General features: G+C 43.0%; 1 protein-coding gene across 1 annotated transcript; it reads left to right on the top strand.

Moving 5' to 3' along the window:
- The first annotated feature begins 641 nt into the window (after positions 1-641).
- Positions 642-13,166, top strand: shprh (SNF2 histone linker PHD RING helicase). The gene is made up of 30 exons (XM_053435294.1): positions 642-766; positions 1,868-2,458; positions 2,599-2,728; positions 2,834-3,052; positions 3,286-3,364; positions 3,446-3,596; positions 3,844-3,946; positions 4,031-4,290; positions 4,379-5,014; positions 5,345-5,596; positions 5,756-5,834; positions 5,965-6,128; positions 6,229-6,485; positions 6,739-6,860; positions 7,092-7,180; positions 7,438-7,530; positions 7,688-7,795; positions 7,997-8,139; positions 8,219-8,392; positions 8,499-8,561; positions 8,662-8,887; positions 9,134-9,271; positions 9,691-9,792; positions 9,902-9,973; positions 10,697-10,885; positions 11,183-11,275; positions 11,376-11,462; positions 12,152-12,330; positions 12,453-12,533; positions 12,652-13,166. The coding sequence occupies exons 2-30, from the start codon at positions 1,877-1,879 to the stop codon at positions 12,746-12,748; spliced, it is 4,968 nt and encodes a 1,655-aa protein (XP_053291269.1). The 5' UTR covers positions 642-766; positions 1,868-1,876; the 3' UTR covers positions 12,749-13,166.
- Positions 13,167-13,309: the final 143 nt, after the last annotated feature.

Below are 13,309 nucleotides of genomic sequence, written 5' to 3'. Positions count from 1 at the left end.
AGTCAGGCCATTAGTGGGGGACGACATATAACTTGAATGTCTATGTAAATGTTGGTATTTAACCTGCTGTGCCGTATCTTTGTGTGCAAGGCTGTTTGCGATCCTAATGAAAACTATATAGAGACAGTTGAAACTTGACGTGCACGGTCCTGCAGCTGCGTCGTGCGTGCAGCTGTCAGACGTGATGCACTTTCAATTCACCCCTGCAGCCGTAAAGGAATCGTGCTTTGCTGCCACCCTGTGGCTAAAATACGTTACTACAACCACAGCCTCGATCGACAACATTCATGTGTTATTGTTGTTGAAGTAAACTGTAGTAACAACGATTATAATTGTATATCTATAGAAGTAATAATAAAGAACTGAAATAAAGGGAGAAGAGTAAGTCATTTGTGTTTTATTTTTTCGAAATGACTTAATTGTGTTGTGTAGTATTAGGGTTATGTGACTGTTCTCATGTAAAAATTTATATTTTAGATTGATGCTTTGGCCAGGTATTTAAAGAGGTAATACATCTCTGGATAATATCTGGGGTAGGTTTAGGCTAATTAGATAAAAATAAATGAAACTGTAGTGTTTTTTGTAGTTCTAATAATTGAGCGTGCCTTTATTGTCCTGAACATCCTCCCGCTCCGACGTCACATCCTGCATTTAAACATGGCGGACACAAACAGTCGCTATATGAAGTGTGTTTTGGTCCATTTCGGCTGAATTCTATGGAAATACAGGAACATGAAACCATTTCTAAAGCAGCGATAGAAACCAGGTCAGTGTGCGAGAGGCTGGGCACAAGAAACCTCTTGGATTGTGTGTCGTTGTTCACAGTCGGACGCTTAAATACGAAGCGACACAGACTCGTGTGTTTTCATTGTGTAACAGTGTTTATATCTAAATATGTGTATAAGTATGTATGTATATACAGTTCAACAGCACCGTCTCCTCATGTTAACCGTAGAGTGCATTTAAAAGATATTAACTTAAAGTAAAGGAAAAACGTGGAATACTAAACTCTAAGTCAAAATACAAGTTTACACAGATTTTAAATCGCTGTAATAACTTTATAATAAACTCTAAGTTTGTGAATAATACTCACACTACCTGGTTTATTGTGAACAAATGTGAACCCACTGGACAAACACAGTCAGAAGCTGGTGGAGAAACGTCCTGTACATGTGATGTTCCACCTTTAACATCACCAACAGGGTCATTTCTTCACATTTATCTGAAAGATGGGATTCCACAAGTGTTTGATTTGATTTGAGAACATGATCCAGTGTCTAAGAAGTAGTTCACAGGTACTTTGCATTTGTGCACTGATCACTTCCTGCTGTTTAATAACATTGTATGGAGTTAGTGATGTTAAGTCTGATAAGTAGTAATAACTTAAAAAACAAGTCAAAAACCAAACACCAAACTATCTGTGGTTCACAATGACACTATGATCTAGCTTAAGGGAAAATTTGGCAAACTTTCACGTATACCTTTTTTTGCAACTCAACTTTAACTGTCATATTCGATCATAGTGATGTGATGTTTTACATGGAGGATAATATACTCGTAAAGAGAACAATTTCTCTGTCATCTATATTAAAAGAGAAGTTTAAGTTTGTCCTATGCTGGTTGCAACAAGTGCATTTGGACTCAAGCAAGATGTTATCAAACTGAAGGTGCTACCTGCCCAAATAAAACGCTAAACTCATGTTAAATGGTTACATCACAAGGGCTTTTATGTTTATCTATACTGTATAAGTGAAATGTCAATCCATGGATCATTTTGTGTCAGGATCAAGATGTTAGCCCGTCCATATCACTTCACTATAGGTAGGTCATTCAGATTTTTTGTAATCAACATTTCCTCTCCTTGTAGAATTCAACCATGAGTAGCCGAAGAAAGAGAGCCCCTCCTGTGAAGGTGGATGAAGACTCTAAGAAGAAGTTGAACTGGAACATGCTGGATGATCGCAAGGACGAAATAACCCATGAGGAAGAAGACCAGACACCAACCTGCTCCATTCCTCCAGGTGACTCCACTCCCAGCAGCTTCTTAATCTCATCCACTGAGGACCCTGCTGCCTGCCCCGGCTCTGTCCGGTTCTCAGAGGAACTCCCCTGTACATCATCGGAGGCCGCTGTCGCCTCGACCTCTCTGTCCCTGACTGTTGTGCCGCCTTCAAAGCTGGTCAACGTCTGGAAGGCACTCATTGGGGAGTTCCGTGTGTGCCCGGCTTGGCTCCCGTCCGACTGTGAGCAGAAAGCGTTCACCCTCCACAGGAGGGGGGACCAGCTCTGCCTCAGTTACAGCAGCTGCGACGAGAGCTCGGAGCTGCAGTTGACGCCCGACGAGGAGACCTGCACGGTGGAGTGCAGCCTCAGCCAGATCCCACTGGAGGATCTGGACTGGCTGCAGAAGAGGCAGGTGACGCAGCTCTGCCACCAGACAAAGGATGAGACGATCAAGGTATAAATTAAAGGATTACTCTAAATTCTTCCTGTTGTTTTTATTCCAAAAATGCCAAATCCACTCTCAAATTCTTTTGTATGGATACTGAACAGCTGGAGCTTTCTGGTTCACAGCTGTTGTTTGTTTGCTTTTGACAGGTTGGGATCTACTTGCTGGAAACTGGGCTCGGGAAGCCGGATTTACTCAGCGAGGGAAGTGCTCGGTTGAAGAAAGCAAATCAACTAATGCAGAAGATTATGGAGTATTTCTATGATTTCATCATCCCTGGTAAGAATCCGCTCCTAGTGTCCAATGCATGCTGTGTCCACAATGACATTTTAAAGTAAAGCATTTGTAATGATACATTAATATCCTGTCTGTTTTTTCATGTAGAAGTTGTTGTAAACGAGGAGGAGCAGTGTGACACCGACCTGGAGAGACAGAATGTGGAGGAGCTCTACGATTATGTCCGACATCTGCACCAGCGAGAGAGTCAGGAGTTAACATGTGAAATCCAGCACAAGGCTCTTATTCCTGTGCTCAGACCCTATCAGAGCCAGGCCGTCAACTGGATGCTGAAGAGGGAAAAATACAGGAACACTTCACAGAAAGGTAGAGTTTCTTATCATTGCCCTGACTTCTCTACTGCGCGCATTATTAATCATTTAATGGGAAGGTTTTGATGGATTAAATATGATCTTCTTAGTCAATCGGTCTTTTGAGATTTAAAGCCTATACATTTCAGGTAAGAAGATAGTTATGAGTATTTAGAATGTTTAAGTCTGCAAGAGCAGAAACTATATAAAAAGAGCAAAGCAAATTTGATATTTACAATTTTGTTGCAGAACAATCTCTGCATTACCTCTGGCGGGAGTTGGTCACTTTGTGTGGAAAGAAGTTGTTCTACAACCCTTTTACTGGCTGGTAAGGACCTCAACCTTTTTATATTGAAGTGAGACACCTAAAAGTACTTTAAGCGTTCAACTCATCTTTTTCCCCCCGCAGTTTAATAAGAGAATTTCCTCTGGCCGGCATCGAGTGGCCAGGTGGGATCCTGGCGGATGAGATGGGACTAGGAAAGACGGTGGAGGTTCTGGCTCTCATCCTGCTCCACGCCCGGCAGGATGTGGAGCAGGAGGCTCTTACTCTGCCGGCGGTGAGGATCAGAAGACAGCTTTGATAAATATGCTAAATATATAGAGCTTCACCCTTTTCCTTCCTTTCTTTTTTAAATCTATTAACCATCACTAAATTAGTGTCATGGATGGTAATTAACGATTGTAGTAATATCTTTATGAATCTTCTCAGCTGTTTCCCCTTATTTCACAGCTTTTGCTAAATAAAGCATTTTAAAATGGAAAATGTTCAGTTTTTTCATGATGATTTATCTCTTGGTTTTTCAGGGGAAATCTGTGAACTACTTTGTTCCGCCTCCTCCGCAAGAAAGAAAGAAAGTAATCCACTGCAAGTCTGAAGTTCAGCCTAAAATGAAAATATCTCACCCAAGTAGGTCACTCAGACATCACAGCTTTGAATTCCTTTGCAATTTGATTAAAGTTTACTGCAACATGTTGTATATTCTCCCTGCAGCTGTGCGTATCATGCTGCTCACTGGAATAAAGGAAATGAGATCTGGCAAAGGAGCCTCAGTCAACGCCGTGTTCACGTACATCCGCGCCACTTACGGTTACGACCTCCTCAAGAACCGAAACCACATCAAGAAGATGCTGGTGAAGCTGATGGATGAAGGCCTGGTTGACCGGGTTAAAGGTCGTGGCTTGGCGGGGTCGTTCAAGCTGGGGAAAAACTACAAAGAAACCAAGAAGATGTTAGCAGAAGCATCCAAGTCTGTAAGAAACAACACTTCCATTGTGAATCTTTTATGCTGCAAATATTTCTTCCATGTAAAATCTCACTTTTATCTCTTCTTTTCATCAGATTTCAAAAAACACAGAGGGCACGCCCAGGAAAAGGTTTCAGAGACGAGCAAAAGAGAAGGCAGAGGCCGCTCTTCAAAGCTCTCTCACAGAGGATGAAAGAGATCTGAGCTCGTCTGACTGTCCTGTATCAGAGCAAAGAGAAACCAAGACAAAGTGGGATCTGAATGAGAAAGCCGATCGGTACGATGACGTGATGGATACGTCCACAACATCCTCGCAGATGTCTCAGGATAAAAGTGAGTCAGATACACAGGAAACGTCCAGAGTGGAAGATCTCCCTGAAGAACAGGGAGAAGCTCCTCAGCTCGATGAGGAGACAGAAACCCCCACCAGAACATCTATGGTTCCTTTCAACACTTCGGACTACCGCTTCGAGTGCTTCTGTGGCGAACTGGGTGTTATCGACTACAAGGCCCGTGTCCAGTGTATGAACTGTCAGCTGTGGCAGCATGCAGACTGTGTGAACTACAAAGAGGAAAGCCTTGGAACGACTCCCTTCTATTGCCCTCACTGCCTGGTGGCCATGAAACCTGTGTCCACTGGTGCCACCCTCATCATCTCCCCGAGCTCCATCTGCCATCAGTGGGTGGAGGAGATCAACCGTCACATTAGGTCGTCCTCACTCCGAGTGCTGGTGAGAACAATGGAGTCTTTTGGTAGCACACGGTGGAAATGTAAAATATTAACATCTCAGCAAACCAGAGGAAACATGTTTATACCAAATCTTAAGATGTTTTGTCCCAGATTATTTTCCTCTATCTGGTTTAGTATTGAACTAGAAATGTCTTTGAATAAATTTCTAAAGTTTTTTCCTGCTTTATTCAATAAAATAAGTCTATTGCAGTAAAACTTAGACAAAAACAACAGAGCTCTTTCACTTCAATTCCTCCGCTCTTCCAAAGAGCTCACACTGACAAATGTGATCAAACTGAGTTAATATGAAACTAATTTATTTGGCCCTCAGGTTTACCAGGGTGTGAAGAAACACGGCTTCATCCAGCCACACATTCTCGCTGAGCAGGATGTGGTCATCACCACCTACGACGTGCTGCGGTCGGAGCTCAACTACGTCGACATTCCCCACAGCAACAGCAAGGATGGACGCCGCTTCCGCAACCAGAAGCGCTACATGGCCGTTCCCAGTCCCCTGGTGGCGGTGGAGTGGTGGCGCATCTGTCTGGACGAGGCTCAGATGGTCGAATGTCCAACTGCGAAGGTAAGTTGTAGAGAAAAGATGAGGTATATGGAACCATGCAGGTAAACTAGATGATAGCGAGGCTATTTCTCAGTTATAGATGTTTGTGTTATACTGTATTTTATTTCAGTTTGTCTTTTAAAACGTTGTTTATGCTTATTTTTATTATATTTCTTTCAGGCTGCAGAAATGGCTCTGCGTCTCACATCTGTCAACCGCTGGTGTGTCAGTGGTACTCCCGTCCAGAGAGGCTTAGAAGGTAATAAATACCATTAAGGTATTTACATTGGAAAGAATACCCTCTGTAACAATTAGTTTTTTAAATCCTTAAAACTGTTTCAACACAAAAAGAAAGTTAATTCTCAAACTGATTTTCTTTCCATGTCCAGATCTGTATGGCCTTGTACTTTTCTTGGGAGTTGATCCATACTGGGTGAAGCACTGGTGGCATCGGCTGCTTTATCGCCCTTATCGACATGGGAACACAGAACCTCTGTACAATGTGATCGCACAAATATTATGGCGATCGGCTAAAAAAGACGTCATCGATCAGGTAGGATCATAAAAGTTCTTATTGTCTTCGGTTCTCAATTTTTGAATAATGTCAGGGCTTTTGGTAATTTCAGAAAATGTGTTTTCCCGATGTTTTCCAGATCCAGATTCCACCTCAGACCGAGGAGGTTCACTGGCTCCGCTTCTCCCCCGTCGAGGGTCACTTCTACCACCGTCAGCACGAGGTCTGCTCCCAGGACGCTCTGGTCAAAATCCGGAAGATCTCCGACTGGAGCCTGAAACTCGGCAGCCTCGACCGCCGCACCGTCAACACCGTCTTGTACCCGCTGCTGAGGCTGCGCCAGGCCTGCTGCCATCCACAGGCTGTGAGGGGGGAGTTCCTGCCTCTTCAGAAAAGGTAGATGACACTTGATATTGTGTTTTCACGGCTCTCACTGGAGAAGAGGGGCCTTTTTCTGAAGGCAGCTGCACCGGTTAATTAACAATTTGCTCAACTAAATAGAGTTTCACAGCATTAGTAATCGTAAAAAGCCCGCAGCAGCTCTTGTTGTCAGTTATACAATCTGCAGTCGTGTTTATTTAAAGCTGATGCATTTTGTGTAATTTGCGTTTGAGGGTTCGTTGAGTGGGTTTCTCTGTCCTCTCACCAGCACCATGACGATGGAGGAGCTCCTGAAGTCCCTGCAGAAGAAATGTCGAGTGGAGTGTGAAGAAGCTCACAGACAATTGGTGTGTGCGCTCAATGGCCTGGCCGGCATTCACATCATCAGAGGTATGAAACACCACCTCTGTGCTTGTGCCCGCTCCCAGTTTCCCATGGGAATCAGTTCAAACGCAACACAAGGCACAATCTCATCTTTATATCTCCCAACACCTTTTTGTACCGAGATGTTTTGTTGAAGGAACTCTCAGTGAGACAATATGTATAATGTGGCTGGATGCACCGAGGAGGTTTGTATGGAATGTCTCATTAACTCACGACCGTTTCCTTCTCCGCCTTCAGATGAGTTTGTAGAGGCGACGGAGATGTATAGAGAAGTGCTTCGCTCATCAGAGGAGCACAAAGGCAGACTGAAGACAGATTCATTGCAGGTGTGTGGCCTCATTCTACTCATTTTCATTTGTCTGTGATTAATCTACGGAGGATTTCACTATAGAAACCTATCCGACACAACGTCTACTCATATAAAATGAACGATTGCATCAATTCAAATTAAAACAAAGTAAAGGCGAAAGTATACTGATTTCTGATGAAATATCTTCAAACAAAAATAGATATTCTGTTATTTCCCAGTGTTTATGTGACAACAAACAGTTCTAATTAGTTTATCATCATTGTGTTTGTTCAGAGACTCCATGCAACCCATAATTTGATGGAACTGCTGAGTGCAAAGCATCCAGGGATACCCCCTACGCTGAGAGATGATCGACTAAGTGATGAGGTAAAGTATAGAAACATTTCTCATCTACACTGTGGATGAAACCTAAGAGATGCCTCCGTTCCTACATGCCAATGTGGATCGTTCTTGCGGAGCTTGTTTTTAATAAAACCCATCTCCACTGTGCCATCTGTCGCTCTCATCCTCTGCGTCCCCTCAGGCCGAGCAGCTGCGACAGCACTACATGACCAAGTACGACTCTGAGGTGGCGGACGCCCATCAGGCTCTGCAGCCGGTGTTACAGAACATCAAAGAGCTGAGACGCAAAGTGAGAAACCTCTTTTACATCCACACCCATCCACTTTGTTTACATAAAACAACAATCTATCAAATGGAAGAATATTGACAAACTCTGATCCAGAATTTACGTATTTCAAACTCATCAAGATCCAATTACAGATGGTAGTTCTTGTACATTATCTACAGTCAAGTAGAATCATTTAATAACAACACATTCGTCTTTGTCAAGGTGAAGCTGAACGCTACCTGGTGGCTGGATGTTATTCAGAGGGCAATCCGCCTCTCCACCGATGATGATCTGGTGTCTCGCATCAAGAATGAGCTGACGTCCAGCTACAAACAACAAGCCAGCAAGCTCTCCATGGCTGACAAGTACACACTTCATTCTACAAAAGAAGATAATAGCTAAGTTAGACCAAACTTGTACTTGAAGTAAGTGTGTGTCCTGCAGGTTCCGTGATGCCTCTGGTTTGCAGTTCCTGCTCACCTCGCAAATGCAAGACCTGATTAAATCCCAGAAGACCGTGCAAGACGCAGTGAAGAAGCTTGAAGGCCCGGCTTCAAAAACAGTGATTGACGAGGTCACGATCTGTCACCTCAGGCCTATGAGACTGCCACTTAACAAGTAGGACATCAGAAAGTAGTAATTTTAGTTTGAGTGCACAACCTGCTTCTGAACCTTTGAACTTGTTTTCTATGTGAACTAATCCTCTTCTCTTGTCGTATTTTAGCTGTGTGTTTTGTAAAGCTGATGAACTTTTCGTCGACTATGAGTCCAAGCTGTTTTCTCACACGTATGTAGAACAATATTCTTGACACATGTCAGTTTTAAAAGTCAAATTGTGTATTATTTCAAAATGGTCGTGGCGGTTAATCAGAAATATTACCTCACAGGGTGAAGGGTCAGACAGCCATCTTTGAGGAGATGATTGAGGACGAAGACGGGCTGGTGGACGACCGTCTCCCCACCACCAGCCGAGGTCTCTGGGCAGCCAGTGAGACTGAGCGCACGCTGAAAGCCATCTTGTCTTTCGCCAAAGCTAAACGCATGGATCCAGAGGTGGTGGAGGAGGGCAACACTTTCATGGAGCTGTTTGAGAACTGGAAGAAGGAGTACAAGGTTCGTACGCACACCAACAAAACCTGGTTTTCAAGTAAGCACAACCTGTTTAAAATGTAACACAAGATTCTTCTACAAATATTCAAAAAGCTGTTTAACCGCTTTCGCTCATAGAATCTAGAGACAAACGACAACATTTTGTATCCTTTTCAAAAATGTTAATGGGATGGAATTCAGGTTAAAAATAAAATGTGCTTTGGAAAGATTTTTCAAGAAAGAGCATTTGCATGTGCCAATTCACCTCAGGTGCTGCACGAGTACTGGATGGTGCTGCGGAACCACGTGTCAGCCAGCGATGAGTTGGGGATGGCCACGGAGAGGCTACGAGTTCGCCTGCCCGACGAGCCCAAGCCCAAAGTGCTGCACATCATCGAGCCACATGAGGTGAAGGAAACACCGTGACACACCTCTGTTTTTACAGCTTGCTTGTTTCTGTCTGTTCTTTCAAAAATCAGGTCAGTTTTGTTTATTCCTCAAGTGGATTTCCTCTCCTAAATTAGCATAGTCACTGATTTCACACACATGGTGAACTCCTGGTGTCTTTAATCACACAGCTGGACACCACATTCACTTCTGGGTCTTGTGACAGATACAACCATTTGGTAGATTTGACATTTAAACACATATTTTACTTTCTTTGAGATTTTGGAGCCAACTTGAGCGTGTACTGTACTTAATAAATAAAATGGAAAATCTGTTGAGGATGCCAAAGAGCACTGCTGCTAGTTTCCAAGGATGTAATAATGTTCCTTAACTATTTTTATTGCATTCCTGACCTGTGTGCTCGGCTGCTTTGCTTCCAGGTGGGGCAGAACAGAGTCAAGCTTTTGAACGACCAGGCAGTGGCCAAGTCTCAGCTGCAAAAGAAGCTCGGCCAGTTTCTGTACCTCACAAATCTGGAGAAGGTAATAAACAGTTAGGAGTAACTGCAAAGTACATAAATTCTTCAGCTGCTCATTCAAAAACGTGTGTGATACGATCTCACTCCGACTTACGTAATGTCTTTTATTTCAGTCCCAGGACAAGTCGACTGGAGGACTGAATCCAGAGCCGTGTCCCATCTGTGCTCGGCCCCTGGGACAGGAGGTGAGACAGAACACCTTACCGTCTGTACAACTGTCTCATCAGCACAGACACTGTAATTACATCCAGTCTGAAGCAGATTCCCTCTCCTCCAGGAACTGTGTTTAACATTTGGCATTTGGTTGTTGTCGGTTGTTTATCAGTGAATGTGATTAGCCTGGTGCACCTGAGAAATCAAACAGCAGGAAGGTTTCGCCTGTCTGATGTTTTCATTAAAAAAATTGTGGAGTTTTTGGTATTATGTTTAGATTCATCAAGTTTATGGGAGATCTAATGATGTAAATGAAAAATCAAGCTGAAGTGTTTAGTCTTTTCCACAACAGCTTTGTATGTACAGCTCTCTTCTGTTCAAAATGTATCACTAGAATTTCTCCAGAGCATTTTGATCAACCACATTGATATCTGTTCAGATCCAGATTTTTATTTGGATCTGTACTAAATTGCACACAATTGACAGTCGCCTTAAACATGTCAATCATTTCATCGAGATTCTTCAATGATTCTCTGAGAAATTGTTAAAGATGTCAAGGAACGCCCTATGTTTTTAGAGAAAGTTTAATTTAAATCCATTCTGTCGTTTTTGAGTTATCTTGCCTACAAACAAACCAAACCACAAAACAGTTTCCAGCTCTAAGTGTAGATGTGCTACCACAGTGATTGTGGATTTGAGAATCCCTGGTAGTGTCCTCATTCACGATCTTAATTCCTGGTCTTTCTCTTCCCCAGTGGGCAGTGCTGACTTGTGGCCACTGCTTCTGTAACGAGTGCATTTCCATCATTGTGGAGCAGTACAGCACGGGCTCAAGGCGGCGTGCCATCATGTGTGCCATTTGTAGGCAGACCACGTCCCACGCGGAGATCTCCTATGTGTTCACCACGCAGTCGTCCAGTCAGGACCAGGACATCCCAGTCCAGGTCAGTAGAGCAACAGTCACGAGTCCGGATATTTATCATGTCAGTAATGGATTAATCCTGATATAAAGATTTGTCAGATTGGTTGAATCAGACTTAATTCGTTAAGTTTTTATTGAATTTTGAAGCTTTCCTGAATGACTTGCATGCTTTGTACCTGACTGTAGTCATCACTTATTAGGGGGTTGCCCTTTAATGCATGTCCTGTAATTTATGTTACTGTATTTTAGCAAAGTTTTTCCCAGGTCACTGATTGTTGATCCTACAGTAGCGTAACGTTCCTCCTCCTGCGTTTGTCAGGGAAGCCATTCTACCAAAGTGGAGGCAGTGGTGAGAACACTGAAGAAGATTCAAGCGACCGACCCCGGAGCCAAGTGTCTTGTTTTCTCCACGGTAACTGTGAACTATCCGTGCTCCTTCAGATGTTGATTTACCTCGATGATATCTGGTTTGGATCTGACCCAGTTTCTCTCTCTCTCTCTCTCCCGCTCAGTGGCTGAGCGTTCTGGACATCATCGCCAAGGCCTTGTTTGACAACAACCTGGAGTTCTCACAAATCAATGGGATTCACAAATTCCAGGTTTGGATTTTGCATTGAAACCATTTCTACCCAATGCAATATCCACTGCTGTTACACCATGGGAAGTTTAACATAGTGTAGAGAGGACATTTTAAAGTTTCAGCAATTTTCCAGCCCGCCCCTACAGCAAAAGAAAAGATCATTCCCATAACTTTACCTTTAGGTTCAACTGATTTCATGAGACCCAAACTTCCCCTTAAGGTTTAATAGGAACTCTAACCCTGTTGTGGTGGAAATGTAAAGTCCAGGTCACCTCCAAAATGTAATCTTTTTACCTTTTTCCCAGAGGTCATATCTTCAAAATATTTCATCGACCTTTGTTTCTCAGTTTGTGTTTTATCCTGCCGACATGAATATCTCATCTCTCCTATTAATATTGACTGTCTTATTATGATAAAGGTTTCTCTCTAACCACTTACCTCTAAAACCATGATTTGTTATTTTCTTAATTTTTAACATTGATTATGTTATTTCTGGTAGTTATCCACAGATTCCCTGGCTCAACCAGGATTAAAGATCCAACACCCCTCTTCCAAAAGGAAAAATATAAGGGGGAAATACTTTGATTAGATTTTTTTCTTAAAAAGAAGAAGGCACAGCTAAATGTGACAAAAATATATTTGTTGCCATGATGTCTCTTCATACAATGTGTGATATTATCAATCTCATTGTCTACTTCAATGTTCCAGGAGAATCTGAGCTCCTTCAAATATGAAGAGAAGATCAACATTCTTCTCCTTCCTCTCCACACGGGCTCCAATGGTCTGAACATCATCGAAGCCACTCACGTGCTGCTGGTCGAGCCCATCCTGAACCCAGCCCACGAGCTCCAGGCCATCGGCAGGGTGCACCGCATCGGACAAACCAAGTAAGTTTCAGGTAGTTCAGGCCGGCAGGTGTTGGTGTGTCCAGGTTGAAACCTCTTTATGACAGTAGCACCTTCTGTTTTGTCAATCCAGTGAAATGTATTTGTTTGTGTTTTTCCACCAGGCCAACGTTCGTCCACAGGTTCCTCATTAAATCCACTATTGAAGAGAGAATGCAGGCGATGCTGAAAACAGCAGAGAAAAGGTACGAGTTGACACTGAGCTCTTTAATTCAAACGGGGGATTTTGACATTTAAAGGTTGTAACGTGGCAGCTGAGCTCACAGTACCTATAAATGTTTTTTTTCCTTCCCTTTATCCCAGTCACACCAGCACAGCCATGAAGCACTCTGAGGCTGCAGTACTGACGGTAGCCGACCTCGCCGATCTGTTTACTGACGATACTGAACATCTGGGATGAGTCTGAACACCACGAGACACCGACTGAAGATCCACACAGCGACTTTCTCTTTACCCAGCTGGTGATGAGAACAGTCTGATTTTGCACATTCCACTTTTTTATATATGGATCATGAAGTTACCAAATGCATCTTGGCATATTTTAGCAAATCACTGGCAGCAAACAACGACTTTTCTTAATTGTTTTCAGTTTTTAATCTTTTAAAAATGTGTGATGTCTTAGCTGTAACTGAACGGATTCAGTGACTACTTCGGCTGTGCAGGGACACATCTGATGAACACATTAGGCTGGACTGTACAATATTTGTTCTTGTGTTAATCTGTGCATTTTATAATGAACTTCACTGCATGACGAGGCAGATGAACACGGGAGATTGTGGTTTCGTCACATCCTGGAAATAAACATCTCTCCAGCGTCATCCTGTTACGAGCTCTTTTTGTGCGCCGCCTTTTATTGTGATTTATTTCTATGCTGTAAACGTGTCGACAGGAAGGAAGCCGTTGACCTTGAAGTGTTGCTCGGACTTTTACTTCTTTACAAATCGGAGTAGAAGTGAGAGAT

Source organism: Pleuronectes platessa, chromosome 11, assembly GCF_947347685.1.
Source record: "Pleuronectes platessa chromosome 11, fPlePla1.1, whole genome shotgun sequence".
In the NCBI taxonomy this organism is placed as follows: Eukaryota; Metazoa; Chordata; class Actinopteri; order Pleuronectiformes; family Pleuronectidae; genus Pleuronectes; species Pleuronectes platessa.
Note: the sequence above shows the minus strand (reverse complement) of the source record. Positions and strands in the feature narration are given on the sequence as shown.

What these genes read in the sequence shown, in the direction of transcription:
- shprh (XM_053435294.1), top strand. Translation starts at nt 1,877, where the DNA reads ATGAGTAGCCGAAGAAAGAGAGCCCCTCCTGTGAAGGTGGATGAAGAC. An exon ending in ACTGGAAGAAGGAGTACAAG is followed by an intron (nt 8,888 to 9,133) that starts GTTCGTACGCAC and finishes AATTCACCTCAG; the next exon opens with GTGCTGCACGAGTACTGGAT. An exon ending in AGTGTCTTGTTTTCTCCACG is followed by an intron (nt 11,276 to 11,375) that starts GTAACTGTGAAC and finishes TCTCCCGCTCAG; the next exon opens with TGGCTGAGCGTTCTGGACAT.